The sequence below is a fragment of the Phocoena phocoena genome, chromosome 7, assembly GCF_963924675.1.
Source record: "Phocoena phocoena chromosome 7, mPhoPho1.1, whole genome shotgun sequence".
Lineage (NCBI taxonomy): Eukaryota > Metazoa > Chordata > Mammalia > Artiodactyla > Phocoenidae > Phocoena > Phocoena phocoena.
The window spans coordinates 11,214,661-11,233,216 of record NC_089225.1 but is presented as its reverse complement, the minus strand read 5'-3'; the positions used below and the strand labels follow the sequence as shown (position 1 = coordinate 11,233,216).

Genomic DNA, 18,556 nt, shown 5'->3' with positions numbered 1-18,556 from the left:
TCCTGTCTGAGAAAAAATATCACCCATATCCTTAGGACTCTGGAATGAACAAACAATGGGCCGTAAATTCTTTAAACCACTTAGAAATGAAAGGCCATGCCCTCAATCAGTCAAAAAGCGTTCTCTTCTACTCTAAGCTTGCATCAGAGCCGTCCCCTGACCTCTAGCACCAAGAATGTGGGGAGGGAAGATTCACTTTGTCTTACTGTGTCACTTGGGCAACGGCTATCTTACGGAGCTGACCTTGAATTTCACCCTCAGACGCGCTCCTCAGGCAGACCAGCGTCTCACAAAGGTTACTGCAGAGTCAAGGGGCCACTTCAGGAAGAAGGCTGCTGCACCCCAAGCCGAGTCTGCAGGCAGCCAAGCCCTCAGGACAGCAGGTCAGCACATAAAGGAGAAGCAAGACACCAGGGCCCGCTTTCAACTACTGACCCAGCCAAATAAATGCAAGCAGAAACTTCCAGTTCTTTATCGCAGTTCAAGGGCACATTACTTTTTTAAATTAATGGGACTTCCCTGGTGGCGCAGTGGTTAAGAATCCGCCTGCCAGTGCAGGGGACAAAGGTTCGAGCCCTGGCCCGGGAAGATCCCACATGCTGTGGAGCAACTAAGCCCGTGCGCCACAACTACTGAGCCTGCGCTCTAGAGCCCGGGAGCCACAACTACTGAAGCCCGTGCACCTAGAGCCCGTGCTCTAGGGGCACAACCTGTGGACACCAAGCCGTTTCCCAGCCACCGTGACGAGACCCTGTGGTGCTCCCCTCCCTCCTGTCTCACAAGCATCTGCTGAACTTACCCCCTGAACAAGGTGGATTCAGCCTCAAAGCTTTCTGAGGCTGAATGAGGGACGAAAAGGCCTTGCCACCCTACAAACGTCCAGTAAATTCCAGTCCTGTGCTCTGTGCCCTAGGGGACATTGCCTAAACTTGAGGAGTCTCTGGGCTAACCAACCTCTGGGAAGTGGGGTAAGAGCGACGCATGGGAAAACCTACTATTATCTGTGACACGTGGCAGGAGGTCGAATACCTGGTGACTCTGTTCACGACGTTCAGACAGTTCCTCTTCCACAACCTCCCTCACCAGTTATTCATTTCGACAAAATACGCACAGCAAACACCTCTAACGCACTTTTAACTCTACTCAAGCGAAACCATCTTCCTCTTCTAGAGCCCCAGCCAAGTGCCCATCAGGCTACTGTCTCCCCACCCAAGCCCTGTCCCTCTCCTGCTCACAGGTGTTCTCTTTTGTTCTTGACTGTGATCAGTTCAGTGCTGATCTGAGAAGGGAAAAAGGGAGAGAAGAAACAAAGAGCCCACAACCCATCTTAGTACACATGTTAATGCACGGAGAGGCCAGAGCCAGTAAACTTGCACCCAGTGCCCTGTAGAGACACACGGCAAAGCTCCCTCAACTACAGTCTCCTGAAACGAGGCTGCTTTGCAACCAGACTTCTTCTTCCCCTGTGGCCTCTCTTTCTGCCGCTGTTTGGTTGTTCTGTGACCATTTAAACCCCTAACGGGTACCCAAAGGTAAGTGGTGATAGTGCTGGACCAACCACAGAGAAATTATCACAGCAGGTGCTGTAAAATCATCATAAAGCCAGCAAGCCTGCAGCACTGTGTACCTGTCAAGCACTGCCTGCGTAAGAACTCTTTTGCCCTCACAACAACCCTGAGACGGATACTGTCCCCATTTTACAGATGAAAAACTGAGACCGAGAGAGGTTAAGTAGCCTACCCAGGACCACACAGCCAGTGAGAGGGGGAGTAAAGGAAGGAGCATGTCCTCTAACCCTAGCGGTCTGGCCCCAGATTCCAGGCTCTGAAACTTTCCATTAGGAATTATGTATTTTACCGAACTGGAGCCGCCTTAGAAGAAAAAGGGGGGAAAAGTACCAACCAGGAACTGTTGAGTGGAAGCTGCAACATCACAAAGGGCTTCCTAAACATCTCTGCAGCCTGGAAGCATTTGCCGGCAAGTGACAAAAACAACAGCCAGAGCAGAGGCAGGCCACGGTCCCAGAGGATGTGAAAGCAATCGCCAAAGCAGGGTTCTAGATCACGGCTCCACAGAGACTGAGCGCGGGAGCTCGCCTGTGTCGGTGTTCCATTCCTAGAGGTGCACCGCCGCCCTAAACCAGGAGGACCTCGTCTGGGGGCTGGCAAAACAAACAGACCAATTTTTTCTATAGAAAGGGATCAAGATCTCAGCCTGTAAAAATAAATCCTTCTAGCAGATGCAAACTATTATACAGAGAATGGATAAACAACAAGGTCCTACTGTAGAGTACAGGGGACTCTAGTCACTACCCTGTGATAGACCATAGTGGAAAAGAATGAATGTAACTGAGTCATTTTGCTGTACAGCAGAAACTAATACAACACTGTAAATCAACTATACTTGAATAAAATGAATTTTAAAAAATAAAATAAAATTTTTAACGATGGGCCTCAAAAAACAAATCCTTCTCCCAAGGCACTCGAGGTTTCTCTTCAGAGCATCTTCTAGACGGCTTTCTGTCCCGCCACCTTCAACCTGTTGGCTCCACTTGCTCCGTTATAAATGAGAACACTGGCAGGAATGCATCTCTAATACGAATAAAGCTGACCTGTGTAGAGAACTAACAGTGTTGAGGGCCCGAAGTCTCCTTAAAAAAGAAAAGCTGTTTTTAATGCCGGATGTTACAAAAGAAATTTCCAACACTGAAATACTTAATGTAGTAGTAATGTGAACATTCTCTTTTCCCTTAAATGCTCCCCTCCCGCTTAAAAACACTCCATTAATAGTGGGACACATGCCATACCAGATTTTTCCTTGGAACTCTAGCACCAAATGCCAGTGTTTTTATGGTATTTTATGGTAGTCTTCCTGTATTTGAAAAACCTGAAGTCTGAATCATTTATGTACTGATGTACATGGAGTTAAAGCACAGATGTTAAAGCAAAATATAAGCTCCTATGTACATCAGTGATGCGTATACATAAGGTTTTCTTGAACTCAAGTATGTTCAATAAGCATTTAAAAAAAAAAAAAAGTCCCCGTATGTATATCAGCTATCCTCGGTGTGTGGGCGTGTCCCCACTGTGCCCACATCCCCCTGTGCTTTGGGGCCCTGGGAGTCTAAACCTCCTCATTCATTTTATATGTGGGCTGTGGCTCACACACAGCCAGCCAGGAGCAGCCCCCCAGGGCTGGGCTGGGAACACGTCTGCCACGGGCCCCCAAGCAACACTCACTGGGAAGCGCACTGGCTTTCACCCATCTGCTCTGAACACACTTCTCTCAAAGTAGCATAACTAGGCAGGAAGGCTGACTCTGACTAAAGTAAGTCCTCCTAGGGAAGAGAAGGTCTGAACGAGAGAACAGACCTGGAGCTGCAGGGAAGGAGAGCAGGAGTCTAGCCCCTGACACAGGGAAGCGGCCCAGACCCGGGAGGCTGGAAAGCAGGCCTGGAGCCAAATCAATCTCCTGAACATCACATCACCCCTCCCCTCCTAGTTGTAAAGCTACTCCATTTGGGAGCTCCGACAGAAGTGAAAGGCCCAAACTGGCTCTCAGAAAAATGTAAGTGATAAATCATAAACGTAAGAGGCTCAGTTTCACTCATGTTAACTGCCGTTTCCTTAGTTACAACAAGACACCCAGGAATGGTTTTAACCGGACAGGCAAACGGTAAGCAAATGCACATCTGAAACGTTAAAAACCAGCCTGTGATTCTACGTCCATCGATACATAAGTGATCCAGACTTCGGATGTCTAAACTACGGAAAGAGTGGCATTATACTCCTAAAAACACTGGCATCTTGGTACTAGAATTACAAACACTAGTATAATAACCACCAAGAATAAATAAGTTCTCAGCTTAAAGGGGCTGGGAAAGACGGAAAAGCTCTCACTTGACGACACAGCGAAAAGCCCACGTAATGCAGGGTCATCAGAGGAGAGAAGCGAGGCACAGGCACAGGTGGCAGGCCAGCCCTGGAGCGCGGGGCACCTCTGGGCGCCAACTCCTGAGTGTGCGGAGCAGAGGTCAACGGGACCCCAAATTCAGGCCAGCGAGTACGACAGCTGCACTGCCAGCCTGGGCCTTCCATGGGGGCCCTGCAGCCTCTCAAGCAATCTGACCTATGAGGTCCTCACTGCCTACAGTGCCCCCAGCCAAGCCCCCTTTCTCCTAGGGGAACCGTCCCACCTCCTCCAGCTCCCGACGTGCAGGGCTCTGAGAGAGGCTACCACTTCCTTGCGGCACCACACCTGCCTGGCCACAGCGAGTGGGCCAAAGGCTTAGCGGCATGTCTCACTCCCAGCTGGGAGAATAGAGATTCTTGCCCCGGTGACAGGGCCGCAAGATGTGAGGTGGGACCATGGTGGCCACGAGGGCAGTGCTGAAGGGAGAGTCCAGAAGCCAATGGCCAGACAGAGCAGACGCCCTCCCCCCCCAAGGCCCCGCGCGCTCTCCACGGTAAACCACAGCCCCGGCCAGGGGTCTGCCCCAATGATGCCCTCTCTGTCTTGAACTGGTTTGAGCTGAGTTAACTGTTCAATACAAAGTCCATCCAAATTCCTCACCTCGAGCAGAAAAGTTAATATCAATCCTTTTCCTCACAAAGCTGTTTTTTAAAAAATGCTCCTTAGGTTAGGCTACAATTACATGAAGAATCAAGGAAGATCAGACACATACCCTCACTGTCCAACAAAAACAAAGTGACTATTCAGTATCTCCCATCTTAGCCCAGTTAAGAGGCGCTGCTATTTAGGTTCTACTAGATGGGAAAGCACTTGGAAAAAAGGAAAGGAACATTCCAAAGAAATGGATTACGGTGGGTGTTTTCCTCACAACTCTCTTATTCATTCTGTGGGTTTTTTTTTTTTAACAAAAGCTAATGGGAATAAATAACAACAAATAGAGAGACCCCACTTCTTTAATCCACTTCAGGGTAGACTCGGCCAAGTTATCAGGCCTCCCTCCCCCTGACCACTGACATCCCCTACTCTGCTAATGTTTGAGATGGCCCAGACAGAACCTATTTGCATCAAGCATTTAAGGGGGAAATGAGATTAAGAAAAATCAAATTATTTACTTTATATCCTCTTAAGATTTGCTTTTATCTGAAAGGTCAGAAGCAGAAGAAACGTTCTCCAACACTGTGCCTGGCAACACAGAGACATCTTCTGCCCAGCAAAAAGGAAAAACATTCAGAGAAAAAGTAACACCCAGGACCCAGGAACGTACGAAGGCACTCACACAGCACCGGTGGGTGGGCAATACGGCCTGCTCAGACCCAACACTTCAACCCTTCAGAACTTCCAGCGCAGAGACACACAAGAGGGCAATACACGCGTATGTTCAAGGATGCTCAGTGCAAAAAACTAGAAACAGCCTAGATGTTGGCAACCAAGTACGGATAAAGAAATGACAGCTAAAAACTCATAGAAGAAAATAGTGCATTAAAGCTACATTAAATCACCCTAGTCCACACCACCCACATCAGCACCCAGAGCTGCTGGTCCTTCAACGGCTTCCATGGCCCCTCCGGTCGGTTCCCAGGTCCTACGAAGTTGCCAGAGGACAGTCACTCCCTACAGCCCCCTCCAGGCGCCTCACTCATGAAGGACCCGCCTCACTTGTGTAGGACAGGCCGCTTACGTCAAAACATCATCTCTATTAATGAGGCCTGCCACATGCTCCTCTGGGTAGTCACTGAGCCATCTCCCTTCTCTCATCCAGAAAAGGCCCAAAGGCCATCTCTTCCACAAAGGCTTTAATGAGCATGATTAAACACAGAAATCCCCACCCGCCATGAGGCCTGGCACCAAGCACTGCCTCCTCTTCCAGAACCCCATCCACACGGTCCACAATGGACAGCCCTCTTTGCCCCAACCCCAAATACCCTGCAAAAATCAGCTACAGCCAGATAATTCCTCTAGGCCAACCTCCCTTTCTCTATTTCAAGCCACTTTCATCCAATTTCTCTGGATTCTTTGCCGTGGTCCTTGTCACAGACTCTCCCTCTACTTAACCTGTTAAAAAGATAACTCAGGGACTTCCCTGGTGGTCCAGTGGGTAAGACTCCACGCTTGCAAGACGGGAGCCTGGGTTCGATCCCTGGTTGGGGAACTAGGTCCTGCATGCGTGCCACAACAAAGATCCTATACGTGGCAACGAAGATCTCACGTGCCGCAACTAAGACCCGGCACAGCCAAATAAATAAATAAATAAAATTTTTTTAAAAAGATAACTCAGTTATCTTTTTTTAAAGATAACTCAGCTCTTGGTTATCTTTTCACCCTGGATGCCATCTGACAATTTCCCCTTAGCCCAAAACTCTAGCTGGTGAATTCTGTCTACAGGAACAGCTGAATAACCTGTGTCTCACTCAGTACCGAAACAGGACGGAAGGGGCAGGGCACAACCTTTGAAAGAATGACATAGCCCAAGGGCATGACGTAAACTGATTAGAACCAAATGGGTCCCAGATGGTGGACAAGTCGACTTCCACTAGACCTTGAGCCTCAGTACATGCTCACTGTAACACATCAGCCAGCTAAATGACACACCCACAGGCATCATGACAGTTTCAAGGCCCACCGGAAGGATCAAAAAATGGGCACTGGCCCAACTCCTAGAAATCCCCACCCCTTCCTGAAATAGCTGGAATACTCCTCCCACCCATTAGCCTATGAAATTACCCAGCCCTATAAAAACTGACAACCCCATACCCTGGTGCCTTTCTCGCCTTCTGAGATGGCCCACACTCTGTGGAGTGTGTGTTTCTCTCTGAATAAATCCACTTGTTACCTATCACTTTGTCTTTCACTGAATTCTTTTTGCTACGAGACATCAAGAACCTGAGCTTCATTAAGTCCTGAAACCAGATGTGTGATCTCAGTTGGAAGACCGGGGGTTTTGGCCGGGTTCAAGTCCCAGCCACGTGGATTCAAGTGGGTTTAGGCTGGGTTAGAATCCCAGCACATGGGTTCAAGTCCCAGTCTGAGGTGCACGGTTTCAATACTGTCTTCTGTCTCATCTGTTTTCCATGCTCTCCTTTTTTCCCCCTCATGCAAAGTGTCCTTTAATACCCTGCTACATCCAGGAAGGCATTTTGTTGTTATTTGCCTTTCTATATTCCTTTCACAGTTGTTAAAAAATGGTATAGGTAACCAATTCTCCATTTCTATTTTGGCTGCTAGGAAGCCCAGAGCTCAAAACAAACTTAACCACATTATGTTCACAAATTATTAGGTTGCCTTAAATTCTTTACAAATATAAATGTATCTAAATAAGACTAAATTTAAACATTTTTTTCTTTCATCACAGTAGTTCCTTTTGGGAATAACTATCAAAATATACACTTAATTCCTGCTATACAAATAGACAAAGGTTATACATTTCAAAAATATATGAAGCCAACTAATAAATGGAGAAGAAATGATGGAATCAGAAAATCACCCTTTGGGGATTCCCTGGCGGTCCAGGGGTTAGGACTCTGCGCTCTCACTGCTGAGGGCCCAGGTTTGATCCCTGGTCAGGTGGTCAGGGAGCTAAGATCCCACAAGCCTCGCAGTATGGCCAAAAAAAAAAAGAAAGAAAGAAAGAAAAGAAAATCACCCTTTGGCATCCAAATAATTATTTTAGACAAGGATCATCAGTGGACACTAAAGCCAGTAGGTGACAGTTTGATGACAAACAGGATATTTACAGTCTCAAAATATCTCCCCACAAGCTACCTACTAATTATAAAAGGAAAAAATATCGACTTTTGGAAGCAACCTGGCAAACACCTCTTTCACCAAGTGGGACAAAGAGATACCACGTGCCTCCTGATGTGATACACCGATCACTTCCATGGTATTCTGCCAAAACGCATAACCTTAACCCAATCCTGAGAAGCAGCCACCGAGCTCAAATGGAGGGGCTATACGAAACAAACGGGTGTGCATTAAGTCAAGAAAGACAAGGACAGACTGGTGATGAACTGCTCCAGACCAAAGGAGACTGTACAGGTGAGAACAAAATGTAGCCTGTGAGCTTGGGCTGCATTTGCACCAGAAAATTTTTTTTCTTTTGCTATAAAGGACATTTGTAGGACAACAGGTAAAATATGAATAAGGCTCACAGACCGGATATTAGTACTCTATCAATCCTAATCCTGCTCTAGATACCTGTGTAAGACTACGTAAGTGAACGCCCATGTTTTTAGGAAACATGAATATGTCTTACAACTCACAAACGATAATAAAATGCACATACAGAGAAGATAAAACAAGTGGTGAAGTATTGCCACTGGGGTCTGAATGAAACACATGGAAATTTTTTGCACTGGTATGTTGGCTTTGGGTTTATTTGTTTTGTGAGGTAGCATGACATTAGTTTCAGGTGTACAACATAATGATTCGATATTTGTACATGCTGCAAAATGATCATCGCAAGAAGTCTAGTTAACATCCATCACCATACATAGTTACAGGAAGTTTCTTTTGTGATGGGAACTTGTAAGATTTGCTCTCTCACCAACTTTCGACTATGTGATACCCGCTGCATGTTACCCCCAGTACTTAATTTGGAGCTGGAAGTCTGTGCTTTTTGAGCCTCCACCCATCTCGCCCAACGCGGACCCTTCCCTGTGGCAACCAACCACCTGTGAGCTTCGTTTGTGTTCTGTTTTGTTTAGATTCCACATATAAGATCATACAGGGTGTGTCTTTTCCTGTCTGATTTAGTTCACTTAGCATAATGTCCTCAAGGTCCAACCATGTCACAAATGGCGTTATTTCATTCTTTTTCATGGTGGAATAATATTCCATTGTGTGCGTGCGTGTGTGTGTGTGTGTGTGTGTGTGTGTGTGTAGACACACCACATCTTCTTTGTCCATTCATTGACTGATGGACACTTAGGCTGTTTCCATATCTTGGCTATAGTAAATAATGCTTCTTTGCACTGTTTTGTGAAACTTCCCTGTAGGTCTGAGTATTTTCCAAAATAAAAACTTTAAAAAGTACATACTGTCATGATTCTATTAAGACCAGCCAAAGAACTGTTTTAAATACACTGATCTTAAATAATTTTGGTTTTTTATTAAAGTACAAAATGAGTTGCTTATCTCTCACTCAGGACCTGACCTCCTAAAGTCATCACTGGTAGCTGTGAGGTATGTCCTTACACTCTTTTGCTCTGATAAATATGCTATAAATATTGTTGCAACGTTATAAAGGAAGCCGTACTGCATGGATGCGGATGTGGGCTCGAAGGTCAGACTATCCAGATTAAAATAACTTTCTAGTTATATAACCCTGGGCAAGTTTCTTCACTGCTCTTCTCCCAGCTGTAGAACGGGACCAATCCCAGGGCCTGTCACGGGGTACCTGCCTCACAATTACAGGAGGCAATGACCGCAAAGCGCTTCAGGGATCCCGCACACGAGTGCCTCATAAATGTGAGCCATTCGTACACATCAGCCTGATTGTCAGCTCCATGCTCTCACCCCAGCTGCTTCTTTTCCTTTTTGCTTCGATATCCAATTTATGACTTCTTTTATCATATGTATCCTTATTTCAATTTTAGCTTTCTGAAACCAGGCAAAGTATTAAAAAGAACAAGTGAAACCCTCCGAAAACAGGGGTCCTCGATCAGTGGACTGCCTTTGCCAGTAGGTTTTAAACTCACCCTCAGAATTTCCGGCTAGCGGCTGCTCTGCTCAGAGCTTCCGTTATCAACAATGCAGGGTTCAAGGATTCTTATTGTATTACAAAAGATCCAGGCCTCTGCTCCAGGGCACAGGCTGACAAGGACTACAGGAAGGCACACTAACTCAGTCCCACGTAAAAGTTCCCTTTCTACAGATCTTGTTATCATTGGGCCCAATAACTACATATCTTCATCTGCTTCTTTTACTGACCACGTGCTGCTATCAAGCAGTCCTGGCACCTTCGTACACTGGCTCACTGGACCCTTATAACAATGCTATGTACCAGGTTTCATCAGACCCCCTGCACAGATGGGTAGAGTGACCTGCTCAAAAGTCTAAGTGGCAGAGCCAGGACGGGAATCCAGACTGTTCATGCTCCAACATGAATCATTTCCAAATACACTTTGCTGCCCTTGCATGTACATAAACACATATTCAGAAAGAAATGCCATTAATCACATACATTAAGGACACCATTTTTATTTGACAAGCTGCATAAATTTTCTTGCAATAATTTTTCCTGGATTTTTTTTTTTTTTTTTTTTTTTTTTTTGCTTTTGCTTTTGCTTAGTACTGCTTACTGTAGCTTTCCTACTTGCGAGAGGCACCTGTCTTTTTAAACTACACCCAGAAAAATTCACCTCTTGCAACCCACAGGACAATGCTGCAGGGGAAACCTGGGAAGAATGAACAGCCTCTGGAAGGCCTCATCGCTAGGTCAGCACCAAGCCAAGAACAGAAACGGAAGTCACTTAATCTGAATCCAATCATCTTTTGTGGCTCTCCTCTCAAGAGCAAAGGGGGAAAATAAAAGCCTCAATGGAAGCCAAGGTTCTAGAGATAGGCAAGGGAAAACAGAGGGGCCTCCAGGTATCTGTCAGCACCTGCCCCTCCAGCCATAAAGGGCACTTGATCTGGGGCAGAGGGCACACTGCGCCCCGTAAAGCAGCTAAGGAGAGACTAAACCTTCTGCAGTCTGCTTCTGGGCACTACGGCATTTACAGACGCTCCGACGATGCAATTTAACAGTTGATTATTCCCTACCCTACACTGCGCCCTGTCCTCTCCTCTGCCTTACCTGTCCCCCCTTTACACCATGAAGACCATTAGGGCGGGGAGGAAGGAAGCCCTCAGTTAAGAGGGAACCTACAAATTTAACAGTTGATTATTCCCTACCCTACACTGCGCCCTGTCCTCTCCTCTGCCTTACCTGTCCCCCCTTTACACCACGAAGACCATTAGGGCGGGGAGGAAGGAAGCCCTCAGTTAAGAGGGAACCTACAGATTTAACAGTTGATTATTCCCTACCCTACACTGCGCCCTGTCCTCTCCTCTGCCTTACCTGTCCCCCTTTACACCACGAAGACCATTAGGGCGGGGAGGAAGGAAGCCCTCAGTTAAGAGGGAACCTACAAATGTCAAATACAAGTCAGCACAGCCTGGGCCTTGAGACAACAGTGCACAGGGCTGGAGTCCACATATGTTAGATTTAGAGCGAGACTGCCCAGCGCTGGCCGGACACTGTGAGGGAAGGGACCGGGCCTGTCTTTTCCCACGGTATACCCACCCCCAGGGCAGTACCCGCACAGGATAGGTGCTTAATGTACTTCAGCCATTGCATGAACACCTGGGTTCAAGTCCCAGAAACCTTAATTACCAGCTCTGTCGCCTTAAACAAGTTACCTGATTTATGTGCACGTCAATGTCTTCATCTGTAAAATGAGGATAACAAGATCTACTTCATATGGTAATGATACATTAAAATGAACACATCTTTAGCACAACTTCTGGTACATAGGAAATGTCCCATAACCGTGGGTCATTATTATTATTCTACAATATTAAATAGGAGTCCACAGTCACTTATCCAAAACTCTGGGGGCCAAATGTGCTCTGGAACACAGAATTTTCATGTTTTAGAAAGGTAAAATGCTGCACACAGTTTTAGACAGATAGACAGACAGACAGGCAGGGACAGATGGATAGGTGGATAGATGGACAGATGGATAGATGGATAGATAGGTATCCCCTTGAACAGAACCTGGGCCAGCACCCACCATCAAACGTGAATATTTCTACAGCACAACATGCCCTAAGCAGGTAAATAAGGACCATAAGCACTCTCACATCGGTTCACTTCACATCAAATGAAAAATGAAGAACACTAGGCCTTCAGAGATTTGGGGAATTTGTAACTGCAGAGAAGGGACTGCGGGACTATATTCACAAAAGCACCTGGTCCCCACTGGGATGCTCTGTTCCGATCAGCCCACTAGACGCGCACATTCCTGCCCTGTGAGAACCGCCAGACTGCACGCACGGAGCTGTTTGGCTCAGTACAAGTTGCTCAGATGACCTGGGAAAGCTGGGAAAGGCTCCCTCAATCCCCTCCAACTGCCATGGCCCAGGTGGCCTCCCCAGGTGAGCTCACTCTTACCTTCATCCCTTCTCACCTAAAGGGGCAGGGGGAGACAAGAAAAGTGGCTGGAGGTACATCAGGAATCTACTCCACCATCTTCCTCTTTCTTTGAGTTTTATTCAGGAAAAACAGGAAGAGGAGACCACATCAATGAGGGCAGCCATATTCAAATTTTTCGTTGTTATTTTTATTTTTAATGTCAGACTAATCTAGAAAAGAAGCCCCATAATCAAGAAGAAGTCTCCCATCTCCTCCGTGTCTCCCACGGTCATGGTGACATCGAAGAAGTTCTTCCAGCAACGGGGTGGGGTGGGGTGGTGAAAGGTGCCCCACAGTGTAGCCCCAGGGTGTGCCGCCTGTATGAGGACATTACTTAAAGAACCAATTACTCACTCCCCAAGGTGACCCAAGAAAGTCCAAAGCTGAAACTGAGCAGGACCTGTAGGGGCTCCTGGGTATGGGGAGCCCTTCCGTTCAGCCTCCTTGACCATCCCTGAGTTCCGGGGGGCAGATTCCAACGGTTGCTAATCCAGGAAGGGAGGGGATGGAGAGACATAGGAGGAGCAGCCAGGAAACAACAGTGCAGCCTTGGGGCAGGGTCCTGGTTCCTCCTCAAGGGACACTTAGTTTTCGAGAGCAGGAGCCTGCTGTTAACCCCCTCCGCCTGACAAAGCAATAAAGTTACTCTTTTCTACTTCACCCAACACTCTGTCTCCGAGATTCAATTCAGCACGCCGTGTAGAGAGGCCCGTGATCACAGCCAGCTCACAGCAGATAACCAGCGATAGGCTAGCAGAACGCATACTGACCCTAAAATGAGTCTGCATAAGAGAGCTAAAATGCTCCAAAAGCAAACTGCGTTCTATTTAACCTAAATGAATGCTCCGTTATTCCCAACTTATGTGCAAATTATAAGGCTCACTCTTCCCCTACTTGAATCACGAATGGTTCCCACCAGTAAAGGAGAAGCATTTACACATAGTAGGTGCTCAATGTTCTAGCTAGTGCCGGGGTTGGCAAACTATGGTCCAGGGGACCAACTGACCAACTTCATATGGTAATGATACGTTAAAATGAACACATCTTTAGCACAACTTCTGGTACATAGGAAATGTCCCATAACCGTGGGTCATTATTATTATTCTACAATATTAAATAGGAGTCCACAGTCACCTGTTCCTGTACGTTAAGTCTTGCTGGAACACAGCCACACCCATTCACGAACACATTCTCTGGGGCTGCTTTTGCATCATAATGGCCCAAACTAGTTAAATATTTACAAGAAGACCACAGGGCCCACCAAGCCTAATATGTTTACCTCTATTCTTCAAGTTTGCTGACCTCTATTCTTCTGAAAGGAACACTGGCTAGGAAATCAGACAGACCTACTTTTTTTTTTTTTTTTTTTTTGTGGTACGCAGGCCTCTCACTGTTGTGGCCTCTTCCGTTATGGAGCACAGGCTCCGGACGCACAGGCTCAGCAGCCATGGCTCACGGGCTGAGCCACTCCGCCGCACGTGGGATCCTCCCAGACCGGGGCACGAACTCGTGTCCCCTGCATCGGCAGGCGGACTCTCAACCACTGCGCCACCAGGGAAGCCTGACCTACATTTTTTTATTACTTATTTATTTATTTACTTGGCCACGCTGCGTGGTGTGTGGGATCTCAGTTCCCCAACCAGGGATCAAACCCACGCCCCCTGCAGTGCAAGCATGGAGTCTTAACCACTGGATCACCAGGGAGGTCCCCAGAGAGACCTACATTTAAATCCCAGTTCCATAATCACAAGTAGAAATTACCTCGCAATTCTCAGTAATTTCAGTGACCTCATGTATAAAATCAGGATACCACCATCTACCTTGTAGGGGTGTTATGAAGATTAAATGAGATACTGAATGCATATGGTAAATAAGCAAGAAATGATAGCTACTAAACTTTAATCAAAACCAGGTACAAATTTGTCTACCACGTTAATAAATACTCAAAGGTAAAGTGACTGAAACTTCAGCCAACTATTTTTTTTAAATAAGACCTTGTCCTTGCATTCATCTGCATTCCCTGCTAGGAAAAGGAATAACAATACCCAAGCACTACTGTTTTGGAAAGCCAAAAGTACTTCCCTTTTCCTCTCTTATCTTTTTAGTACTGAATTTAAAAATAAAAAATTTCAAGAAGCCAAGCTTCAGAGAATTATTTAATACAAAGTGAATCCCTTCAAATAAAACTTAAAGTGTACTTCGGGCTCTGAAGGAGAAATCTTGCTCTACGATAAAGGAAAAAAACAGGTATGGGTCCCTAAAAGATACGTTTCCAGATTTCAGTAAAGCAACCAGGAACACTTGCCGAGAGTATGCCTAAGTTCCTGAGTTCACACAGGTAACCAGGATTCGTTGAGCACCTGCTATGTTCCAGGCTCTAGGCTCCAGGTGTGAACAAGGCCCATAGTCACCATACTTAGAGACCTTAGAGACCAGGGGGGTGCTCATCACTGGGTCAGATCAGAACCACAAGACATGGCCTTGACTCCAAAGCCATCGGTATGAAGTCACACAAGATATCAGAGCTTGAGGGCCCTGAGAGAAGATGTAGTCAAACACCTGCCCTGCACAGACAGGTAAAGTGACTTGTCCATGACGGCACGCGAGTCAGCAGCAAACCCCATCTTCCTGCTTTCCTTCCCACCGAGCTGTCTTTCTTAGAAAGTACTTCACAAAGGGTCAAGTCTTAATCTTTCACTCCTTTGTGACTCTGCAATTCCTATTACGAAAAAAAGACTCAGTTTTCAAACCTCTGGGTTCCTCTAGACAACGTTACTACTTTCTTCTTCTGTCTTCCCACAAAATTCTGTGCATCTCTATTACTGCACACTCGACACTGATTGGAACTATTCCCTTATTTATTCATGCCCATACACACACCCCTGCCCCCCAGACTACGAGCTCCTTGAAGACAGGAACCAAGTCTTAATACTGACTGATACTCCTATCCCTCACCTCCTCCTTCCTATCAGGAGTCCGATACCACCCGAGTACCCCGCCTCTTCCACTCGGCCACACACTTCGCTCAGGGGAGGCTGAACCCCTTTGTAGGACCCGGAGGTTGAGCGTGATGGCTGAAGGCCACCGTGGACACCTGTCCATTTCCAGCGATACTATGGTGTGCGCGCAAGGCCATTCTGGCCAATGCAGTGTAAAAAAGTCGGCTGGGGAGCTTCAGAGAAGGTTTCCTCCCAAGTACCAAGTAAAAGACACAAGCAGACATTCTTCTTCCCTGGCCATTGCATTAACTATGCAGACTTAATGGAAATTACTCAATCTCCTTATGATAGATAACTTTAAGTCAACTAAGTCAGCATTCAGCTACTCTGAGCCAGAAGCATCCTGATTTGCACACAGAAAGGTTCGTGGAGCCGTGATTCAAACACAGATAAGGAGACTTCCGAGACCTCAAAAATGTAAGGGACTAGAGAGTCTCTATCACCCTCCCCTTTGTAACGCTCCCACCACCCAGCAGCCAGCACTTGTTAATTTCAGCTAAATGAATAAAACAGATGAATGAAACAGGAAATTTAAGCTCGGCTTTCAAAGACTATTAGGGTAAATTTTACATCGAGTTGTAAGTGAACTATTAGGGCCCGAGGTAACAAGTCTAAAGCCCGCTGACTCTTAGATAAGATCAAGGTTTAATGTAATTGGAAAACAGTCTATACTAGAGCAAACAAAGAAATCCTGTAAGCACCCTTTCCAAGTCCGAATCCATGTCAGAAGACTGGTTCAATTAAAAAATCGCAAAAGGTTCTGTTTCTGAAAGCCCGACTGTATAATGTCTATAGCACCTATTAGCACATGTCCCACAATGTCTTCCACCTCAACCGGATCCAAAGGGGCCACCTTCTTAACAAACTAAAGGTGGGGAGGGCAAGGCGGGGAAACGACACCTCTTCAGCACTTGGAGCCCAGCCCAGTTTTCATTCATGAAAACTTAGTCCTCGAATGGCAACACAATCAACCTTCACAACTCAGTCGGGTCATGGGACCCCGCCTGGCCCTTCCCACCCGCCAAGGGCACCTGAAGAGCCTTGATCTTTGGAACCTAAAGGATATCCTCCAGGCCTTTACACACAAGTCACCGGAGGGACCTTGGCTGAGTACCTGGGCCGACTTCAAAACAGCTAAAATGCAGGTAAAATGCCCACATCCTACTGCCAATTCCACCCCCAGAGAAGCCACTTGCTATTCACGAAGGGCCACTCACTGCTAGACGCGATAGTCACTTTAACTTCAAGGCTGCAAATGCTTGCAACCTCTCCCACATAAAAGCCTCTCTTTATCCGGTCACTTGGCCTTCTCTCAGTGCGCTAAAGGACAAGGGGTTTTCTGAGCTCCAACAAAAATCAAAGAAAACTCTACTTGCTCTTACTGGAAAGCAAGGAATCATGCTGACGGCTCACAAAGGATTCTTCTAGGACCCATTCTGATCCCCCACGGCTGCCCGGCCACCTAGAAGAGCGTCTTCCAGCGCATGGCTTACCTTGTAATTGCTGGAGTTCACCCAAAAGGTAGCGAGTCCGTCCACAAGTTTGTCTAATGTGGTCTGGTCATGCTCAAGGTCGGCAGACTTCTGTTTGTCTGAGAAATAGTCTATCAGTTCTTGGCCAACCTGCAGTCGCTTCCCCACATCCTTCTGTAGCACCTGTGCCAGGCAGGCCTCCATGCGAGGCTCCATGGTGGAATTCCAATCCAGAGCCAGCCGAAGCTAGAGGGCAGTCAGGGTGACACCCTCCCAGCAAGCGTCCCCGGGAGGCGGCCTCTTTGTTTGCTGAAGGTTACTAAGAGCCTGTGTTTCAGAGATGCAATCTGGGGAATGGCAACAATGCACCATGTGTGTCTGAAGAGCAGCTGGTAGGATATTAAAAGTCCAATTTAAATAACTAGTAGGGGAGAAGGGAGTGAGTGGCAGAGTGACGTTCTCCTCCTGGGTCTGGAATACTTCATAATTCAGCAGTCCATTCTGAAAAGTTAGAGAAGAGAACGACAAATCAGCACAGGTAACAAAACTCTCCAGTGCTCGGAAACGTTCAATCAAAGACAAAGCAGCTCACGCTGCAGCATCGTTTATAAGCACAAGTGGAGCGAGAAGCATGAACGCTTGGCAACCATATCCGAATAACATTAATTATTATTTTTATCAGGAAGAACACTGAAGCCCAAAGCAAAGAGCCAATGAGCTTGACAGTTGGTGGGTTGAGGTTTTTCACAATTTTCCAGTTTGTAAATGCGCCAGTCAGGAGAGCAATCATCTGCTTCTGCTGGAAGATTTATTTGTAGCTTAAATTTTGCTTCCCACCGAAAACCTAACACCACTCTGTGTCTGAATCCTGTAGGTACTGTAGCTTATTGTCTCACTCTCAGTTTTCTAAAAATCCAAGTGCCGGAAGTGAGGCAGGCTCCACAGAAACACCACTGACCAAACTGGCCAGCCCGGTAACACTAACCAAAGCCAAAGGCAGCACCTACACCAAACTTCTTGCTCAGCAGCTTTACAACAGGGTGAGCAGGTAGTGGTCCCTGCCTCTTCCTCCAAAGAGAGTGATGGAGGGAGAAAAGGAAATAGGCTCACATTCTGACCACATTCTATTGACACAGTGTTCTCCACTGACAATAGCACCAACTGGGCTGGGTGTTTTGTGACAAAATCAGAAGACCTCAAAATCACGCTTGGGGTAGCGCAAAACACATGATATGGGGAAAGTACCAAAATCATTTTCATTAGACAAATTAAACAGGCTGACCATCTAACCTACAGCTGCTGGAACAATTGTACACATTTATTTGTTAAAATTTCTTCTCTCTCAATTCCTTCCATTCTAACCCAAGAAGACGCACAGAAAACCTGTCTTCAAGATGCAGCATCCCCCCGACACTGTACCAAATAGAAACGTTCTTCGCACCGACAGTAGACGCCGACTCTCAGGGGTTCAGCAGGTAGAGCTGACCTTATAAATCAAGTAAGGTTAAAATTCGGTGCAGGGTGACTCTGCCAGTCTGAGCACAGGGAATCTCTCCCTTCCTGTCATCACCCCCACCCCATTCCTCCCCACAGCAAAAAAGCACAATGCTCTCTCTGAGTTCTAGAATGAGTAACAAGCCAAGTCATTCAATGAGGAAAACCCTCCTGCAAAGTACCTGGCACTTATTACCCATCTTCTGCTTTACTTCCAATCAAGAAGACTCACTGTCTCACGTGGCAATCCTTCCTTAAATGGAGGCAATACGTGCTTTCCAGTCATCTCCACACCCTGAAACTAGTCCCTCCTTCCCAAGAAAGATCTTCAAATACAGAAAAGGAGCTATTACCCTTCACTCCAACTTTTAGTCCAAACAAAATATCCCCAGTTCCCTAATGAGCTCCTAAGTCGGACTAATGAAGGGTTCAGTGATACAGGA

General features: G+C 46.6%; 1 protein-coding gene across 8 annotated transcripts in view; it reads right to left on the bottom strand.

Annotated features, from left to right (window-relative positions):
- The window catches only part of CLASP1 (cytoplasmic linker associated protein 1), a 233,057-nt gene extending 216,222 nt beyond the window's left edge, over positions 1–16,835 (bottom strand). For all 8 annotated transcript variants that reach the window (XM_065880867.1, XM_065880866.1, XM_065880865.1 and 5 more), the window contains exon 1: positions 16,641–16,835. In XM_065880867.1, coding sequence (XP_065736939.1) covers positions 16,641–16,835 — 195 coding nt within the window. The remainder of the gene's footprint in view (positions 1–16,640) is intronic.
- Positions 16,836–18,556: the final 1,721 nt, after the last annotated feature.